At 43.7% G+C, this 22,188-nt stretch overlaps 1 protein-coding gene across 1 annotated transcript in view; it reads right to left on the bottom strand.

Moving 5' to 3' along the window:
* Positions 1-2,978: 2,978 nt before the first annotated feature.
* The window catches only part of LOC123769084 (uncharacterized), a 33,875-nt gene continuing 14,665 nt past the window's right edge, over positions 2,979-22,188 (bottom strand). The window contains exons 3-5 of the mRNA XM_045760040.2: positions 7,617-7,749; positions 5,976-6,131; positions 2,979-3,980 (exon numbers count right to left, since the gene is read on the bottom strand). Coding sequence (XP_045615996.2) covers positions 3,876-3,980; positions 5,976-6,131; positions 7,617-7,749 — 394 coding nt within the window. The 3' untranslated portion in view covers positions 2,979-3,875. The remainder of the gene's footprint in view (positions 3,981-5,975; positions 6,132-7,616; positions 7,750-22,188) is intronic.

The following is a 22,188-nucleotide window of genomic DNA, read 5'->3' as shown; positions in this document are numbered from 1 at the left end:
GAGGGCGCTCCTCCATCTGACGGAGCTTGGTCAGAGCGCTGCCACGGCCCACGATAATGCCTCTGGGCGGTTTAATACTCTCCTCGTCGACCAGGACTTGAGACCACACATCCCCAGCTCGATTCCACAGCTGGTACGTCTGCACACTTCTCTTCTCTTCGAGATATATCACTAGGGGTTCCCTTCTGACGGGAGCTCAACGGAGCACGGCTTTCCCCCTGCGATGTCTGGCCTCAAGTGAGGTCAAAGCCCTCCAGAAGCGAGCCTCACGCCTCCAGCAAAATGTCCACATCTCCTAGCCAGTCATTTATCTGTTTTCTTCTTCACTGCCCATAATCTCAAATTGTTATTTAAATCCTACCAACTATTTTACGTATGTGTTATCGCCTCTATATTTCCTATACCTTCTAGTTAGGTCAGGCCTGCTGAATAACTCTCAAGGGGGAGACTCGTTTCTCCTGTAGGCTGAGATCATAATAGTTGCCACAGGTTCATACTTGGAGTTGCATCACCTAATGACACTAAGTTGAGTTTAACTGTCTCTGTTGCCAAGTTGTTGCGCATCCTTGAGAAAAATGGCAAGCTAGACGCTGTTGCAGCTTCAGCGACGCGCGAAGTGAGGTGTCTGGAGACTGGATCAGAAGTAGTGTTTTTGAACCGTATTGTTCAGTTCCTGGGACAAAAGGCAGAGGCATCGCGGGAGATATATCTTCTTAATGATCACCAAATTTCTCGAACTATAACGTCGTTTTGTAATATCTGTTATATGTTTAAGGCGCTGGTGGCTGACTTTATACTCTTCGACGTATAAAGTTCCTGGTCTTGCAGAATCTGCTGCATCTTCCCTCGTTACTGTCACCGATTCATTAGTTGCAATAAGCTCTAGGTTGCGACAACAGGATGCAAAAATACATGTAAAGATATTCACAAGTTTGGACAACATTTACAAAGCATTGCAAGAGAAATCGACGTCTGTTTCTCGGGTGTTGCGCCTTAACCACGCCCAGGTCCTGTCTTCACTCAACAAGCAGGGAGCAGAGTCTGGGTTCTGTTTCAACCACTTCCCAACTCCCATTGAGGAGTCGACGGAGAGAACTGGCCGGAGCGGATCGTGGACAGTGTGACAGGAGCAGTGATGAAGGCGCCGGTGCTGTTACACTCGTCCAAGATGGTGGTGGAGGAGTCGACGCTGGTCCAACTGCTGTTTACATCCCACCCATCCGACCCCTTCACGCGATTCCCTCTGGATCACGCCTCCTACACTCGCCTCCCTGACCTCCAGGCTGACATTGTTGCTTGGGAGAACTCTACCATTGGAGTAAGCAGTAGCGAGAGTGATGTTAATAACGACACCAGAAACGACTATGAGATGACGAGAGAGAACGACAGCGTCACCAGGAACATTGATAACTTTGAAAGAGACTATGTGTACAGTACACATGTAGACATCAACAGTTGTGAACTGCGTAAACTGCTTTCGTAGTTTGGGTAGCTCCTATAATTTTTTTTCGATGTTCAGTAAACATAGAACAAATCACGTTAATGTTATTTCTTTATGCACTGAAATCAATATATTATGTAGTTTGCAAAAAAATTATGTAGTTTGTACATTCGTATTTTAATAAATAAATATCTATAGAAAATTACAATTGCAGTGATCTATTAATCCTAATCATTTTTAACAAAATACCACTCGTCATCATCTTGAAAAACAGATTAATAAATTAGTTACAACATCGTTTTTCTAATGGCCTTCGATATATAACAAATTTGCTTTCATTTTATTCCATCATAGATGAGGCATTTGATAGTAAGGTAAGGTTTGTGATGTTGTGTACCTTGACTTTAGCAAATCTTTTGATTCAGTGCCAAATGAAAGACTGAATAAGATAGAGGCTCGTGGTATTGGGGATGCTATATTAAGTTGAATTAGGGCATGGCCAAAAGAGAGAAACAAACAAAGAGTTAGTATAAATGGAGTCAGCCAAGTCAGAGTGGGAAAATGTTGTAAGTAGAGTGCCTCGAGGCTCTGTCTACCTCTTGCTCGATGGGCTTCTGGGAGTTCTTCTACTCCCAAAGCCCGGTCATGCACAAACGAACATTTCCATTTTTATTTATATAGATGGTAGACAATGGCTCGCAAAGCTCCTCTTTACATTCCTTTAGCACCCTGGCAAACACTTCATCCTGGGGATTTGTTTGGTTTGAGTTTTACTATTTGTTTAATAATATCATCCCTGGTAACTGATAGACTAGTTAACCTGTCCTCGTCCCCACCCACATAAATTTGTTCGGCTGAAGGCATAATGTTAAGTGCCTCTCTAATAAATACAGAGATAAAATATTTATTAAAAATACCACTCATCTCGTTATCAGTTATCTGACCTGTCCCAGTTTTTAATGGACCAATCCTTTCCTTAATAACTACAACTTCCCTAATTCCCTAGACTACATTTCAAATTTTCCCTAACATATATTGCTACTTCCTTTCCACGTCTCATATATATATGTGTGTGTGAAATAGTTTAAATCCATGAATATGATATTCAGCTAATAGTTCTCTGTTTTCTACATTAATCCATGTTTCAATAAGTGCAATAATATCTTGTTTTTGTGCAGACAAGAGCATTTATATCGTTTAATTTGTGTCTTAGACTCTTACTGTTCGTGTAATTTACATTAATTAAGAGTGAACAAATCTACAAGGGCCGCAATGAGGGTTCGAACCTACGTCCGGGATGATCCCCAGGTGCGTCCGGGATCTGTGGCAAGATTCACGAAGGTACTTACGAATGTTTTTCTTCTTAGCGGTTATGTCGGTATTCAGGTAGCCACACTAAGAAGGAAAACCTTCGTAAATTTGCTCCGTCATCTAAGTGTGCTGTCGACGGCAATCGAGGGCAGTCAAGAAGGTGTTCCATTGTATCCACCCTCTCAATACGGGTAAGGGGCTCGATAATAAACCAATGAAACTCATATTAAATGCAATATTAATGTTTATTGTATACACTGTCTTTAATATGTTTACAAATTGTATTAGTAAAAGTAATAACTATAATTTTCATAAGTTGTCAAAATTAGCTCAATACTGATTTTTTATCAGTCTAAACAGAAACCGACGACAAGTTATTATTTAAATTAACTAACAGTGGAAATTTACACAACTCTAGTTTGCATTTTTAAGTGAAACTATATAAAAAAGAAGTAAATTTTACAAGAATAAGTTTTCACATAAATCAACCCTCAGTGATGTTATTAATATATGACCTATAAAATTAACAATATTGAATCTGCTTAATAAAGGTTGATCTTGTTAAATGTATTCAATATATTTACAAATATTTAGTAGTTGGCCTAATTAATTGGGCCAGTTGACCTAGTTAACATTGATTGATCCGGTCAACTAGCTGACCTATACTTGTCAATCACTTAACCCGTTTGCAATTAAGGGTGTACATTTTTATTTAGTCATCGGTTTATATATAGTTAACGTTAGTTGAATTATTTAACAATTATTAACTTTAAATAATTAGCAATCTTATATCCTGTTAGTAATAGCTAATCTAGTATTCTAGTTAATTTTGGATCTTGTTAGCAATAGTTGTCCTAATTCTCCATGGTTTTTTGTTAGCTACGAATGACCTAGTTAACAACTGGCTAATCAATTAACAGCGAATGGCATGATACACACACTGATTAATTTAGTTAATTCAAATTTAAGATTGGGCTAGATGAAGCAGGAAGAGGTTGCAGGGATTGGCGTCAAACGGGACTTGGAAGAGGTGGATAGGGCTGGGATGGGTAGTGGTAGAGAGGTTAGATACTGACTGGAAGGGGGTTGGGGCGGTGAGGTTCGACAGCACAAAGGAGTAGACTCAGGGGCACCAGGATGGCCTGGTTGAGGCGGCACAGTTGTCGTTAGGATGGAAGAATGTGTGGGGGCCAACGATGCACTTCCAGCAGCACAGTCTACCCAGATACTGCAAAAAACAATATCTCTCTTATTACAATATAATACAATATGCCGCCTAATGCTTATATTAATTAAAGAGAGAGAGAGAGCTCAGGCCTATACTCTATACTAACGATTACATATGGAAAAATAAGAATCACCAACTGCTACGTGACTCATTAATCAACAACTTTCAGCAATATCATCCTGGGGTTGGAGATATCAGGTCACAGTTGTGGCTGAGAATACAACGACGATGATGATAACATTATAGCATGATATTGCAACTAGGATATAGACGAATGGGTGGCAGAAACATTGTGTTCAGTGATGAACTTGACAGTTTGGAAGTGAAGTTTGAGTCCTCAATGACAATGAAGAACAACGTACGTAGCCTAGCAAGCATGGCAGCCAAGAAATGTACAGGCCTCGTGACAGCTGGAGGTGTACATCCTATATGAAACAAGTTTGCTATCATCTGAAGTATGCACCGCTCTCCTGGCCGGCCTGCTCCTCATCTATTCGAATAATTTAATAATAATAATAATTCATTGTGTCGGGGGACAGGCAGCCAATTTATACATAGAGTACATGTTTGGCTTATATCGAGGTTTCTCCCCCAGGGTCGAATTACTGATCCTCCCCAGAATGTAACCCCACAACAATTATGCTGACTATAAGTGGCTGCAGTCGAGCTAGGCTCCTGGTCCCGCCTTCCGATCGTTCTTAGATTAATGCAATGACTCATTTATATATAACTGCTGGGTACCTATTTACTGCTAGGTGGACAGGGGCATTAGGTGATAAGAAACGTGCCAAACTATTTCTGTCCTACCTGGGATACGAACCCGGAATTCTCGGTTAAGTCGAGAACGATCCCGACTGTACTACCGGGACCCTTAATTCTGGACAATGTGGAGAACCACGCGAGAAGGCTCATCTCTATAGTCTTAACCTGTATATGAAAGCCTTCAGTACCAGAGAATACTGGCTGGCGGACTTAATGTTATGCACAAGGCCGATATTCTCAAGGTTCCCCATATGGTCCAACTTCGTGGACAACACATAGACGGAACCACAACACAAGGCGCTCAGCAATCAACAGCCTCATGCTGGATATGCCTTTCTCAACATCACTCCGTCAGCAGTCATTCTTCAGAGGCTGACTCACGTTTGGAACATGTTCACTCAACATTTAGATATGCGGGAAGTCAAACCAAAAGATCATATGAAGACCTTGGTGCTTCGCTTCTATGCCCAAAGGGTTTGGAAAAGGCGGGAAAAAGGAAGACACAGTTGGTTCCTGGTTCATCCTGTAATTTACACGAAAGTAACTTAGCATTAAATTAATTTATTCCTATTGGAAACCTAATAATAACCGTAACACATACGTGAGTTTCTAGGGTCAAATGAGCTGTTGGAGGATAACAACTTGCAGTTTCATTAGGAACATAAACCCCACTCCTAGTGAACCCTAGTTTTAGTTAAGAAAAATGATAAAGGGAGACTTACACCCACTAAGGATCATTCCGTAAGCGATTATTCATGTGGTTGTCTAGTCCCCATAAATACAATATTTAATAAATTAAGCCAATTGGCCATCTACAATGGGAGGAGGGACCTTTGACAAGCCACCGGCTCCCTGTCCTCGTCGAGACCACTAGAGAGATGGTGGTCCTCAGGATAATTCAGGTAAAAACTTGTTAGTATCTTTGTAGCCTAATATTAAATAAAATATTCACATTGAAAATAAAACTTACTATAGATCTTTTTATACAGACTCTCAAGCCTTACCAAGAACACAAAGCGCGGTTGTGACTTTGCAAAGAACGTAATGTATTCATCACCATTGTTACAGCCGACTGGTTACAGGACCTACTGTACTTTCTCGTGTTTAAACAAATAAATTAAATGAGAATTTCCATTAAAACATTTTTGCCAATCCTAGTTTCAGTTTGAAAATTAAAGAGAGAGAGAAAGTGAGGGGTTAAAGAAGAGTGTGTGTGTGTAGTAGTGAGCTGACCGTAGAGCCTTCCTTGCCGCAGCCGCTGGCGACGTAGTGAGCGTGGACCTCTCCTGCGACACCTGGTGGCAGGTCCAACCCGAACAGTTCACAAAGCTTGACGGTGGTGTTGCCAGTGATGGGGATTAAATTATCTCCGAAGAGTTTCTTGACATGCTGAAAAAGCAAATTACAGAAATGAATTCAAATATAGGAATGCAAGTGTGAAGCAGCTTCCAGTATGCACCAATCATTATGCCGCCCGGGGAATTCTTCAAGTTACTTAATCCTCCTGGTCATATTTACTGAAAGTTTACTTTTAAACGTCATTGAGACTTTAAGCCTATCACGAAACTTAAGCAGAATTTAATACGTCTCGAACATTTCTCCTCCCAGGCCTCGTACCCTTTCTCCAGCTCCAACAGCAACGGAACAACCACCTATAAACTTAACAGGTACTCTGTTCCGGACAATGGTATACCTCATCATTTTACATGGAGGCAACGTCTTCTCTTGCCACATTTGGGCTAATTCTTAGTGTAGTCCATGATAGTACCGACGTCTGTCAGACGTTGGTCTTTAATATTTATGCTTCTCTTATATCTGCATAAGTAGGCCTATACAGTGTCAAAGTTATCATTCTAATACTTCAGCCCGTTCTCCTGTTTTGGTAAGAAGGTTTTCTCATCCTTATAGGAAGAATGAAGGCTATAGTATATATACCGAGGTACAACACAATTAGAAAGTAGAAATCGGTACTATTTAATTTGGACAAACTGGAAAAATATTTTCTACTTATGTTGCGAAGACAAAGTAAACTAACCTACCCTGATCTTGCTAGATCTAATACACGCTATCTGAGGCCTAGTATAGTACATATGTGTGCTATTCTAGGCCTAGGAAGAGCTAAGTTTGTTTTTATTCTCATTTTTTTTTTGGACTGTAAAGTGAATAGTACAAAGTTCTACTATCTAATTGTTTAGAAAGTCAATCTTTGTACTATGGTACACATAGTTACAAAAAACTAATATATAAACAGGAGAATGTGTTAAATATTTAGCTATATATTTTACAAATATATTTCACCACTAATTGTTTGCCATATATCATTACTCCTGTCAGATTCAAGTTATTTATGGCTGTACACCTGTTCAGTCCAGGCAGAGATGTGAAGATTTGTATGAATATTCACTAATTAAAATTCTAATGTTGTTGTTAATGTTGGTAATGCTTATATATATATTAGTCAGGGATGGTCGTAGAAACATCAATGGCGACGATATTTACCGCGCGTTTCAGTATCCCTCAACGTCTGTGGTAGAAAGTAAACTAAAAAAGAAAACGTCCTCTTTTAAAGTGATATTAACACATAAAAGTTTCAGGTGTCGCCCACCTCCGTAATGAATACAGACATCAATTTAAAGGTGAGGGAGCGATTAATAACATACAATAATACAATATAATTAAACGTATTGACATGGATGAAAAAAAATACAAGCTTTTCGAAAAGTTTAGGAAGTTACCGCACCAGGCTATAACAGTTCAGAGGCGGACCCAGGAGAAATAGCCTAAGCTACTCTATCCCTTTGAGATGTATTTTCTTGTCTCAATAAACATACTTGAACTTGAACAGGTGAACAAAGAGAGCCAGTCGGCACTCACCCCCAGCAGGCCAGCGGGACAGTCTCGCCTGGCTGTCTGGCAGGTGGCCCAGGGGAAGCCTTTCACCCTGAAGTCGGCCACGTCCTTCGTCACCTTCCCGCTCGTCGTGGTGAGGATCACGTCCACGAAGCACCTGGAGAAGGGGAGGTTATCTTGAGATGATTTCGGGGCTTTTAGTGTCCCCGCGGCCCGGTCCTCGACCAGGCCTCCACCCCCAGGACGCAGCCAGTGACAGCTGACTAACACCCAGGTACCTATTTACTGCTAGGTAACAGGGGCATAGGGTGAAAGAAACTCTGCCCATTGTTTCTCGCCGACGCCTGGGATCGAACCCAGGACCACAAGTCCAGCGTGCTGTCCGCTCGGCCGACCGGTTCCCGGTTAGACCGGGGAGCGGGAAAGTGCTCGACAAATTAGCAGGTAGGCTTCAGTTTATATTCTTGCCCTCATGCTCCTTCTTAGCTGTTGTTGTTGTTTTAGATTCAGCTACTCAGAACTAAAAGTTCCAAGTAGCACGGGCTATGGTGAGCCCGTAGTGAACTTATCTGGCACAGGAGCGGGGTGTCCTTCTTAGCAGTTCTTATCTAACACTAGCAGGAAAGAGCATCGGCTCGTTGGATGAACCTTTACAGTTGTTGGTCATTTAATTATGATTCCTGTGGTTGGGGACAGGAAGTCTGTACTTAGGCTTATCGAGAACCCCTAAGCCAACTACTGACCATCACCAGGATGCAACACAACTATTGCCAAACTCCCGCCTATGCCTGCTTAACTGTTAGATAAACTTGTTTTATTTATTTATTTATTTATACAAGAGTTCTTACAATCTTGTAAAGACACTAGTACGCATAGCGTTTAATAGAGGCACGAGGTGAAAGGAAACATGCCCAACTGTTTCTGTCCTGTCCGGGGATTGAATCCCGGTCCCTCTGCTGCAGCCGAGGACGTAGACCACTGCGCAATAACTCCCATCCCCGTTGTTGTTTAAGATTCAGCTACTGGGAACAAAAAGTTGCAAGTAGCACGGGCTATGGTGAGCCCGAAGTGGACTTACCTGGCACAGGAGCGGGGCTGTAACTGTCATCAAGGGCCTGACAGCTGAGTGGACAACGCTTCGGATTCGTAGTCTTGAGGTTCCGGGTTCGATCTCCGGTAGAGGCGGAAACATATGGGCAGAGTTTCTTTCACCCTGATGTGCCTGTTCACCTAGCAGTAAATAGGTACCTGGGAGTTATAGAGAGCTGCTACGGGCGGCTTCCTGGGGGTGTGTAACAAAAGGGAGGCCTGGTCGAGGACCTCAGCCCAGAAATCATCTCAAGATCTCAAGACAGATCCCCATCGTTCCCTTCGTATTTGCTGTTATAACTGTGGATACCCCCCCCCCCCACCCCCCTGTAATTTATCCTCGTGATTCATTAACTAATTCATCTCTTATTCACATCTTCGCATCTAGCTTCCATGCTTGTTTTATTGCTGCTCAACCTAAACATTTTAACTGTCTTCCTATATTGAAATACTAGTCAATATTTAATATATCTGAATCATAACACCTTTGGTTACACACGTAAATCACATTATCGTGATATATCAATGAGAAAATCAGCAAGAGCAGTGATGAGGATCGAACCTATGTGCTGGGTATTCCCAGATTCACACTCTAAACGACTACGCCACGACATGGTCAAAATAATTACAACCTGGGGAACTACTGCACCTCGAGGATTCCTGAAGCTTCCACGCAATCCCCCCCTCCTTGCACTCTGGTTCTGTCGTCCTAGAGACAATATATATATATATATATATATATATATATATATATATATATATATATATATATATATATATATATATATATATATATATATATTAGTATATTAGTATATTTTGGTAGCAGTCTTTCCTGTAGACATATATTATTAAATATGACCGAAAAAGTAAGATTAATAATTCTAACACGAATTTTCTCAGTGTTTCTTATATTTTTCTTCACTGTTGATGGTAACTGAAAAATCAATTCTCCAAAATTCATTTTTATTTCTAGTCTGACGCGACACTTGAGCGCGTTTCGTAAAACTTATTACATTTTCAAAGACTTTAGTTTACACAGACGAACAACTATATATATATATATATATATATATATATATATATATATATATATATATATGAGTGCTGGGTCTGTCATGGCACCCCATTTCGTGTCACATTCCGTGTAGTGGGGGTCCTGTATCCCCGCTACATCACTCAGGGTGTCAGGTAGAATTTCCTTAAGCAGGTCATCTGATGCTGAGGAGGAAGACAGGAAGGCTGGGACTGCAATTTGGGTGGCGGTGCGGACACCCAAGCCACCGAGCCTGACAGGAAGAGTGGCTTGTTTCCACTGGCATTCGTTGAGAGAGAGGTTAACAACTTTTTCCAGCATGGTCTTCAGTAGGAGGTCATACTCGTCAAGCTTTGGGTTGTTGTAAGATGGGGCGCACCTCAGAAAGTAGGTTAGCCTCGGAAGGGATAGGCATTTGGTGAGGAGATAAAAAGCATCGTGGGCATCGATGTCACCTATTCTGTCTTCCATCCTCCTAAGGTCTGCGATTTTCTTGTCGAGGATCTCCTCAATGGCGTTAGACCCGAGGGGAGCTCCAAGGAGAGTGCTGTTCTCGGCCCTAATGACATGGGCTCCAGGCAAGGCAGACCTTATTCTAGCTACGATGTCTGGGTTGGAGGAGACTACTTCACACTTGGAAGGGTTCAGGACGAGACCCAGGCTTACTTCTTGCTCCCTTATTTTCCTGATATCTGACAAGAGGTGGTCTACGGTGCCAGCTATAGTGCCATCATCCAAAAACCAGATGTTGAACTCGCTGGACAAGCTTTCGGTGATTTCTTTTAAGACTAAGCAGAAAAGAAGGGGAGCAAGAGGATCACCTTGCTGAACACCTATATATATATATATATATATATATATATATATATATATATATATATATATATATATATATATATATATATATATATATATATATATATTTTATTAAATATGACCGAAAAAGTAAGATTAATAATTCTAACACGAATTTTCTCAATCTTTCGTACATTATGCTTCACTGTTGGAGGTAAATCAAAAATCACTTCTCCAAAATTCATTTTTATTTCTAGTCTGACGCGACACGGGCGCGTTTCGTAAAACTTATTACATTTTCAAAGACTTCACAAATACACAACTGATTAGAACTTGCGTTTCCCTGATTTTATATCTACATTTGAGTGAGGTGGGAAGGGTGATGTGGCATTACATTTGAGTGAGGTGGGAAGGATGATGTGGCATTAGAGGATATTAATAGGGTATTAAAAGTATCAACACAAGACAGAACACGAAACAATGGATATTGAATAGAAGTGTTTGTAGAAAGCCTATTGGTCCATATTTCTTGATGCTTCTATATTGGAGCGGAGTCTTGAGGTGGGTAGAATATAGTTGTGCAATAATTGGCTGTTGATTGCTGGTGTTGACTTCTTGATGTGTAGTGCCTCGCAAACGTCAAGCCGCCTGCTATCGCTGTATCTATCGATGATTTCTGTGTTGTTTACTAGGATTTCTCTGGCGATGGTTTGGTTATGGGAAGAGATTATATGTTCCTTAATGGAGCCCTGTTGTTTATGCAAGACTTTTTGCTCGATGGTACCCATGTAGAAGTTTGCAAACAGGACACCTAGGGGAGAACCCATAGCGACCCCATCTACTTGCTTATACATATGCCCATCCGGGCTCAAGAAGGGTGCCTCTTTAGTACAAGCTTGGAGTAGTTTCCTCAGAATACTTTCTGGCATGTCAAGAGGAGTACAGGCTGGACCCCTAGGTGTCCTGTTTGCAAACTTCTACATGGGTACCATCGAGCAAAAAGTCTTAGTCGACATGAAATTGAAACCGGCCATATACTGCAGGTATGTTGACGACATTTTTACACAGGTACCTGATGTCAGACATCTGCAGGAGCTGAAGGAGGCATTTGAGCAGAGTTCCGTGCTGCGTTTCACTTACGAGACGGAAAAGGATGGGAAGCTGCCTTTTCTAGATGTAACAGTCATGGAAAAGGGCGGAGGTTTCCACACTGCAGTCTACACAAAGGAAACAAACATAGGAATGTGCCTAAATGCCAACAGCGACTGCCCTGACAGGTACAAGAGGAGTGTTGTTAACGCATACGTCGACCGTGCTCTCAGCCACAGCTCAGAATGGAAGCAAGTCGACGAAGAACTCTGTAGGGTAAGGCAGGTTCTAGTCAATAACGGCTTCTCCAATGGTTTCATCGAAGACATCATAAGAAGGAAAGTGAAAAGCCATGCAACCTCCGAAGAGACAACTAACACAACACCTATACCCCCTATTAGACTATTTTACAGGAACTTCTTTTCCACAGCTCATAAAACAGAGGAAAGGGTCCTGAAAGATATTGTTAATAGAAACGTTATCCCTACAGACAAAAATCAGAGGATACAACTGACGATTTACTATAAAACCAGAAAAACGGCCAGCCTACTCATGAGAAACTCTCCAGACACGAAACAGAACGCTTTAAAAGAGACTAACGTCGTCTATGCCTTCAAATGCCCACTTGGGGACTGTAAGCTCCAAAAAACCCAGTATATAGGCAAGACAACAACATCTCTTTCTAGGCGTTTAACGATGCATAAACAACAGGGCTCCATTAAGGAACATATAATCTCTTCCCATAACCAAACCATCGCCAGAGAAATCCTAGTAAACAACACAGAAATCATCGATAGATACAGCGATAGCAGGCGGCTTGACGTTTGCGAGGCACTACACATCAAGAAGTCAACACCAGCAATCAACAGCCAATTATTGCACAACTATATTCTACCCACCTCAAGACTCCGCTCCAATATAGAAGCATCAAGAAATATGGACCAATAGGCTTTCTACAAACACTTCTATTCAATATCCATTGTTTCGTGTTCTGTCTTGTGTTGATACTTTTAATACCCTATTAATATCCTCTAATGCCACATCATCCTTCCCACCTCACTCAAATGTAATGCCACATCACCCTTCCCACCTCACTCAAATGTAGATATAAAATCAGGGAAACGCAAGTTCTAATCAGTTGTGTATTTGTGAAGTCTTTGAAAATGTAATAAGTTTTACGAAACGCGCCCGTGTCGCGTCAGACTAGAAATAAAAATGAATTTTGGAGAAGTGATTTTTGATTTACCTCCAACAGTGAAGCATAATGTACGAAAGATTGAGAAAATTCGTGTTAGAATTATTAATCTTACTTTTTCGGTCATATTTAATAAAATATGTCTACAGGAAAGACTGCTACCAAAATATACTAATATATATATATATATATATATATATAATATATATATATATATATATATATATATATATATATATATATATATATATATATATATATATATATATATATATATATATATATATATATATATATATATATATGTCGTACCTAGTAGCCAGAACGCACTTATCGGCCTACTATGCAAGGCCCGATTTGCCTAATAAGCCATGTTTTCCTGAATTAATATATTTTCTCTAATTTTTTTCTTATGAAATGATAAATCTACCCATTTCATTATGTATGAGGTCAATTTTATTTTATTGGAGTTAAAATTAACGTAGATATATGACCGAACCTAACCAACCCTACCTAACCTAACCTAACCTATCTCTATAGGTTAGGTTAGGTAGCCGAAAAAGTTAGGTTAGGTTAGGTAGGTTAGGTAGTCGAAAAACAATTAATTCATGAAAACTTGGCTTATTAGGCAAATTGGGCCTTGCATAGTAGGCTGAGAAGTGAGTTCTGGTTACTAGGTACGACATATATATATATATATATATATATATATATATATATATATATATATATATATATATATATATATATATATATATATATATATATATATATATATATTAGTATATTTTTGTAGCAGTCTTTCCTGTAGACATATTTTATTAAATATGACCGAAAAAGTAAGATTAATAATTCTAACACGAATTTTCTCAATCTTTCGTACATTATGCTTCACTGTTGGAGGTAAATCAAAAATCACTTCTCCAAAATTCATTTTTATTTCTAGTCTGACGCGACACGGGCGCGTCAGACTAGAAATAAACTTAGAAATAAATAAAAAAAATAGAAATAAACCATTAAAACTAAAATAATTGTCTTTTATACACAATTTAATAAGTTCCAATACTTTATTGGTCTGCAAGCTCAAATTATATTTAGGCAGTTCCTCACGTAGAAATTCTAACAGATCATCAACAGGAACTTTAGTGAATAAAGAGGTCACATCGAAACTTATAAGTTTAAAATCAAAATTTAAATTCAGTGTGGATAGCTTATTAACTAAGTCCACATTGTTTGTCAAGTGTGAGTTGGAAATAGTACCAACTATAGGGGACAAAACTTTGACTAACCACTTAGAGAGTTTATAAGCCGCCGAACCAATTGAACTAATAATCGGCCTTGCCGGATTATATGGCTTATGAGTTTTTATAAACTTTCTTATTAAATTGTGTATAAAAGGCTTGTTTGCATTTGTATATAGTCCTGGGGACCATTCAGGCTTGTTTGCATTTGTGTTCCTCACGTGTGCCCCAAAGAATGAGGTGATTTGATAAAATGCTATGCCCAAGATTACCATCCGAGTGCCGGCGGGGAAGTGGTTCAAATAGCTTCGGCTATCACTTCCTTATGTCCGGTCGTGATGGTCAAGTGGATTAAGGCGTCCCTGTACATACCAGTTGCGTTGCTCCTGGCAGTATGGGTTCGAGTCACTTCTGGGGTGTGAGTTTTCAGTTGTATATAGTCCTGGGGACCATTCAGGCTTGTTGCATTTGTGTTCCTCACGTGTGCCCCAAAGAATGAGGTGATTTGATAAAATGCTATGCCCAAGATTACCATCCGAGTGCCGGCGGAGAAGTGGTTCAAATAGCTTCGGCTATCACTTCCTTATGTCCGGTCGTGATGGTCAAGCGGATTAAGGCGTCCCTGTACATACCAGTTGCGTTGCTCCTGGCAGTATGGGTTCGAGTCACTTCTGGGGTGTGAGTTTTCAGTTGTATATAGTCCTGGGGACCATTCAGGCCTGTTTGCATTTCTGTTCCTCACGTGTGCCCCAAAGAATGAGGTGATTTGATAAAATGCTATGCCCAAGATTACTATCCGAGTGCCGGCGGGGAAGTGGTTCAAATAGCTTCGGCTATCACTTCCTTATGTCCGGTCGTGATGGTCAAGCGGATTAAGGCGTCCCTGTACATACCAGTTGCGTTGCTTCTGGCAGTATGGGTTCAAGTCACTTCTGGGGTGTGAGTTTTCAGTTGTATATAGTCCTGGGGACCATTCAGGCTTGTTTGCATTTGTGTTCCTCACGTGTGCCCCAAAGAATGAGGTGATTTGATAAAATGCTATGCCCAAGATTACCATCCGAGTGCCGGCAGGGAAGTGGTTCAAATAGCTTCGGCTATCACTTCCTTATGTCCGGTCGTGATGGTCAAGCGGATTAAGGCGTCCCTGTACATACCAGTTGCATTGCTCCTGGCAGTATGGGTTCGAGTCACTTCTGGGGTGTGAGTTTTCAGTTGTATATAGTCCTGGGGACCATTCAGGCTTGTTTGCATTTGTGTTCCTCACGTGTGCCCCAAAGAATGAGGTGATTTGATAAAATGCTATGCCCAAGATTACCATCCGAGTGCCGGCGGGGAAGTGGTTCAAATAGCTTCGGCTATCACTTCCTTATGTCCAGTCGTGATGGTCAAGCGGATTAAGGCGTCCCTGTACATACCAGTTGCGTTGCTCCTGGCAGTATGGGTTCGAGTCACTTCTGGGGGTGTGAGTTTTCAGTTGTATATAGTCCTATGGACCATTCAGGCTTGTTTGCATTTGTGTTCCTCACGTGTGCCCCAAAGAATGAGGTGATTTGATAAAATGCTATGCCCAAGATTACCATCCGAGTGCCGGCGGGGAAGTGGTTCAAATAGCTTCGCCTATCACTTCCTTATGTCCGGTCGTGATGGTCAAGCGGATTAAGGCGTCCCTGTACATACCAGTTGCGTTGCTCCTGGCAGTATGGGTTCGAGTCACTTCTGGGATGTGAGTTTTCAGTTGTATATATATAGTCCTGGGGACCATTCAGGCTTGTTTGCATTTGTGTTCCTCAAGTGTGCCCCAAAGAATGAGGCGATTTGATAAAATGCTATGCCCAAGATTACCATCCGAGTGCCGGCAGGGAAGTGGTTCAAATAGCTTCGGCTATCACTTCCTTATGTCCGGTCGTGATGGTCAAGCGGATTAAGGTGTCCCTGTACATACCAGTTGCGTTGCTCCTGGCAGTATGGGTTCGAGTCACTTCTGGGGTGTGAGTTTTCAGTTGTATATAGTCCTGGGGACCATTCAGGCTTGTTTGCATTTGTGTTCCTCACGTGTGCCCCAAAGAATGAGGTGATTTGATAAAATGCTATGCCCAAGATTACCATCCGAGTGCCGGCGGGGAAGTGGTTCAAATAGCTTCGGCTATCACTTCCTTATGTCCGGTCGTGATGGTCAAGTGGATTAAGGCGTCCCTGTACATACCAGTTGCGTTGCTCCTGGCAGTATGGGTTCGAGTCACTTCTGGGGTGTGAGTTTTCAGTTGTATATAGTCCTGGGGACCATTCAGGCTTGTTGCATTTGTGTTCCTCACGTGTGCCCCAAAGAATGAGGTGATTTGATAAAATGCTATGCCCAAGATTACCATCCGAGTGCCGGCGGAGAAGTGGTTCAAATAGCTTCGGCTATCACTTCCTTATGTCCGGTCGTGATGGTCAAGCGGATTAAGGCGTCCCTGTACATACCAGTTGCGTTGCTCCTGGCAGTATGGGTTCGAGTCACTTCTGGGGTGTGAGTTTTCAGTTGTATATAGTCCTGGGGACCATTCAGGCCTGTTTGCATTTCTGTTCCTCACGTGTGCCCCAAAGAATGAGGTGATTTGATAAAATGCTATGTCCAAGATTACTATCCGAGTGCCGGCAGGGAAGTGGTTCAAATAGCTTCGGCTATCACTTCCTTATGTCCGGTCGTGATGGTCAAGTGGATTAAGGCGTCCCTGTACATACCAGTTGCGTTGCTCCTGGCAGTATGGGTTCGAGTCACTTCTGGGGTGTGAGTTTTCAGTTGTATATAGTCCTGGGGACCATTCAGGCTTGTTGCATTTGTGTTCCTCACGTGTGCCCCAAAGAATGAGGTGATTTGATAAAATGCTATGCCCAAGATTACCATCCGAGTGCCGGCGGAGAAGTGGTTCAAATAGCTTCGGCTATCACTTCCTTATGTCCGGTCGTGATGGTCAAGCGGATTAAGGCGTCCCTGTACATACCAGTTGCGTTGCTCCTGGCAGTATGGGTTCGAGTCACTTCTGGGGTGTGAGTTTTCAGTTGTATATAGTCCTGGGGACCATTCAGGCCTGTTTGCATTTCTGTTCCTCACGTGTGCCCCAAAGAATGAGGTGATTTGATAAAATGCTATGTCCAAGATTACTATCCGAGTGCCGGCAGGGAAGTGGTTCAAATAGCTTCGGCTATCACTTCCTTATGTCCGGTCGTGATGGTCAAGCGGATTAAGGCGTCCCTGTACATACCAGTTGCGTTGCTCCTGGCAGTATTGGTTCGAGTCACTTCTGGGGTGTGAGTTTTCAGTTGTATATAGTCCTGGGGACCATTCAGGCTTGTTTGCATTTGTGTTCCTCACGTGTGCCCCAAAGAATGAGGTGATTTGATAAAATGCTATGCCCAAGATTACCATCCGAGTGCCGGCGGGGAAGTGGTTCAAATAGCTTCGGCTATCACTTCCTTATGTCCGGTCGTGATGGTCAAGCGGATTAAGGCGTCCCTGTACATACCAGTTGCATTGCTCCTGGCAGTATGGGTTCGAGTCACTTCTGGGGTGTGAGTTTTCAGTTGTATATAGTCCTGGGGACCATTCAGGCTTGTTTGCATTTGTGTTCCTCACGTGTGCCCCAAAGAATGAGGTGATTTGATAAAATGCTATGCCCAAGATTACCATCCGAGTGCCGGCGGGGAAGTGGTTCAAATAGCTTCGGCTATCACTTCCTTATGTCCAGTCGTGATGGTCAAGCGGATTAAGGCGTCCCTGTACATACCAGTTGCGTTGCTCCTGGCAGTATGGGTTCGAGTCACTTCTGGGGGTGTGAGTTTTCAGTTGTATATAGTCCTGGGGACCATTCAGGCTTGTTTGCATTTGTGTTCCTCACGTGTGCCCCAAAGAATGAGGTGATTTGATAAAATGCTATGCCCAAGATTACCATCCGAGTGCCGGCGGGGAAGTGGTTCAAATAGCTTCGGCTATCACTTCCTTATGTCCGGTCGTGATGGTCAAGCGGATTAAGGCGTCCCTGTACATACCAGTTGCGTTGCTCCTGGCAGTATGGGTTCGAGTCACTTCTGGGGTGTGAGTTTTCAGTTGTATATAGTCCTGGGGACCATTCAGGCTTGTTTGCATATATATATATATATATATATATATATATATATATATATATATATATATATATATATATATATATATATATATATATATATATATATATATATATAACTGAAAACTCACACCCCAGAAGTGACTCGAACCCATACTCCCAGAAGCAACGCAACTGGTATGTACAAGACGCCTTAATCCACTTGACCATCACGACCGGACAAAATGAAGTGATAGCCGAGGCTATTTGAACGCATTTGTGTTCCTCACGTGTGCCCCAAAGAATGAGGTGATTTGGTAAAATGCTATGCCCAAGATTACTATCCGAGTGCCGGCGGTGGGGTGGTTCAAATAGCCTCGGCTATCACCTCATTTTGTCCGGTCGTGATGGTCAAGTGGATTAAGGCGTCTTGTATATACCAGTTGCGTTGCTTCTGGGAGTATGGGTTCGAGTCACTTCTGGGGTGTGAGTTTTCAGTTGCATATTGTCCTGGGGACCATTCAGGCTTGTTCGCATATATGTATATATATATATATATTGTCACGTGGGGGTGGGCGGTCCGGGGCTCTGCTAACACTCGGCTGCTAGGGGCTCAAAGGGCCCAAATACTCAGCCCCTCCGACTCCCTGGATTCACCGGAGTCTCCTTGGTCACACAAGATAGGACCAACAATGCCCACCTCCGCAGGTCTTTGCTTCCACCACAAAGGGGTGCCACTGATTCACCCTGGAAGCCCTTCAGTCAACCACGGGGAAACTGCTGTTAACAGTTCCGGCCTAGACCCGTGGGGGAGTGAAGGAAGACTCAGGCTTACCTATAACCATAACCTCCCTGAGTCTTGCCTGCCAGACAAAAAAAAAAGGTTGCAGGAACTCCTTTCCCGCCTGTCTTCTCTATCTTCCTCTTAGCAAGGTCGCCAGCTGGGTTATTATATCTGCACCCCAGCAATGCAGTTCAGTGGGTGTATCATATCGTTTGTAGCCAGAAATGTATGCTCATAGAGAAAATCACAAATGGAGGCACACTCAAACACAGTAATAAAATGTGTGGATTTACTGACGCAAATTACATGAACACACACACACAATCACAAGTAATACATGAATATGGGAATATGGATAATAAGTCTGGAGATCGTCAGCCTCTTCTTCCACGACCTCCAACACTCCTTCAAATGGGCAGGAAGACCGGAGTCTCACACTCTCACAGGAGGGCCTCTTCACCACGTCGGCACCTCTTCTTCACTGTCCTGCCATCCATACACACTGTCCTCTCTGACAGTCCTGGACACAAGCTGCCTTGCAGCCTACTCTACTATTAAAGTAATAAAGTCTTGCTGCCACATACACGAGTAAATATTGTGGCCTAACTAGCCTACTCATACAAGGGGTAATGGGAGGGAAAAATGATCTACCTTACACTCCTGGCTCACGACGCCTGTCCCTCGATGGTGTGAGGTTCCCACGCTTCCTTGGGTCGATCCTCGACGATCCAGGGCGTTCCACAGGTCCTCAGGTGTCGCGGAGCCTTCGCGTCGTCGCCGTTCCAATCCCTGAGATTCAGCTGCCCCAATCCTGGTTCATCGATGGGCGCTGAGCTAATCACTATTTTTCCCCACACTCGCCTCTCCCACAGGGCGTCGCTCCTTGTCCTAGGCACGGTGTCGTCCTTCCAAGATTCTCAGTGGATGTGACCCCAGTCACAGCTAGCTTGCTCGCCCACCTCCCAGACCTCAACGTCCAGCCAGCGGCGCCGCCCAGCGTCGTCGCCGACTATTTTCCAAGTTTGGGCACTTCTCTGCTCACTGAACTTGGTTCCTCTTTTGCTTCCCAGAAGCGCAGGGTCTCCAATAACGGTGGTAGGCTGCGCAGGCCAGCTCAATCCACTGAACAAGGCTTGCAGAGCCTCCAATCTTTGAGAGCAGACCGAGGCGCGTCCTGTCGCTTCCACGGTCAGTACAACTCTGACGTTGGCGCCGCCCGGGGCACTCGGTGACGTCATGGCGGGCCCTGATTTGTCGCCCGCGACCTACGTCGGCCAATCCGCGATCGGCTTGTCTCCCTTCCAAAAGGTCATATCTGCCGTAGGGGATACTGTTTCATTTTATAACAGGGCGCCAATTTTCCTTTATTTACAACTTATAATATAACCTCCTTCCATTAAATGGCAGCCGGTCTGGTCGCCACATATGTCATTAGACTCCCTGAACCTCAGAGAATCAGTAGAGAGAGCTGATATGACTCTTTAAGCCGGCAAACGAAAGAAACAGGAGAGGGCACCGTAACATACCCCTCCCCTTAAAATAAGAGTCATATCGGAAGAGCAGCACTCAAGAGGGCCATCTATACTCTTGCTCCCTCCGTTCCTGAAGTGTCACTCCTCCAGTTGGTGACGTGGCTCGTACCACCTTGCCAGTCACTTGCCTCATTGTATCTCCACCTCGCATAGGAACGGGTGTGATGGGTGTTCCCTGAACACCTACAAGAAATCCTCTCGCCGTGGCTACGAGTGTAGCCCCACGGCTCGTTACCACTGTAAGAGTCAGTGCATGCGGCGCCTCCACCGCGTCGTGCACTCCGAGATAGTCTTGCATTTCCACTGCGTCCTACAGGTACTCCATGTTTCCTCTCATGATCTCCTCTTCGCCAATCTTCTCTCTTCTCGGTTCCTCTTCTCCCGTAGGTGCGTTGTCTCCTCACAGTGGCACTTGTAACCTGTACTCCATCCAGCAGCTTCCTCTCTTCCACACTAGGCTTTTGCGATGGCCCAATGCCCCTCTGGTTAGGCTGGCGCCTACCCTGGGTGTACCTATTCCCTGCTTTCTTCGTATTGCCTTTCCTATACCACTCGCTCCTTCGTTCCCGACGAACATCTTCACTCCTCCATGAGATTCTCTTCCCTGCAGACGTCTTCTTCGGTTCGTGGTTGGGCTCATCCACCTCCCTGTGGCTCACCTCACTACGGTGGTTCATCTTGCACCTACCACTATTCATCTGGCCGGCATAGGGTGCCTTGCGTCGTGACTCCTCCACTCTGCCCCTCACCGCCGTTCGCTCATCCACTGAGCTTACTCTATTCACGTTTCTGTATGGAGGGAGTGCGGTCTGCAGCCTCCTCACCGCCCCAGGCGTTTGTACAGCTGCTCCTCGCCACTCCTCCACACGCATCATCAGGCTTAGTCGGAGGTCCCCGTCGGGGTTTTCCACAACCTCCGACGACCTCTCTGCACTCTCGCCCTCGTTGTCGTCGTCTCTGGCGACGTTTTCCCTGTCGAAGTCGGCTTCCTCACTATCATCTGGAACGACCGATACCTCACCTGGCAGGGTTGTACCGCTGCTTGCAACATAGGCACTCCTGGCCCAATCGGGTTGTATCCCGCCTCCTCCGAGGTCATTACCCAGTACCATCTGTACATGCTCTAGGGGTAACTTAGGGGCTACAGCTACTATAGCTCTCTCGACTCCGTAGTCGGCAATCAGCTGTACTTCGTGAAGTGGCAACCTGTATTCCTCCCCCACACTGCGTATCCTCACCACTCCCACAGGTGAATCATTAAATTCCTTGGGGAGAATACTCCTGGTCACCATACTTATGTCAGCACCCGTATCTCGAAGAACGGCAACCTCCACTGGGTCTGACTTTCCAAACTTCACGCTGGCCCCGAAAACGAAGGGGTGTTCACCCAACTTCATTTCCCAACCATTCACGTTGGGTCCACTATAATATGGGGTGTGAACAAACACTCTCTCCTCTTCCAACATTAATCCTACATTCCTTTGGTGCTCCTCACACTCGCGGGCATAATGTCCTCTCACGCCACAGTTGTAGCATCGGCTGCCTCTCCTGGGCGGCCACTCGCCAGTCACTCTGGCGGTACCACTTGCAGACGTCCCCTGGGTCCTCCTTGGACTCCCTGTCGTCGTGTCCGGGACTGCAGCATTTGCTCCCGAGTTAGGTCCACTGCTCACAGCTTGGGGCTTCCTCCCCGCGTCTCTTGAGCTCTTGAATCACGTTACTTCATCGGGCACACTACTCTTGGGAGAGTCCC

This window comes from Procambarus clarkii, chromosome 64 (genome assembly GCF_040958095.1).
Source record: "Procambarus clarkii isolate CNS0578487 chromosome 64, FALCON_Pclarkii_2.0, whole genome shotgun sequence".
Lineage (NCBI taxonomy): Eukaryota > Metazoa > Arthropoda > Malacostraca > Decapoda > Cambaridae > Procambarus > Procambarus clarkii.
This window is presented reverse-complemented; position numbering and strand designations above follow the sequence as displayed.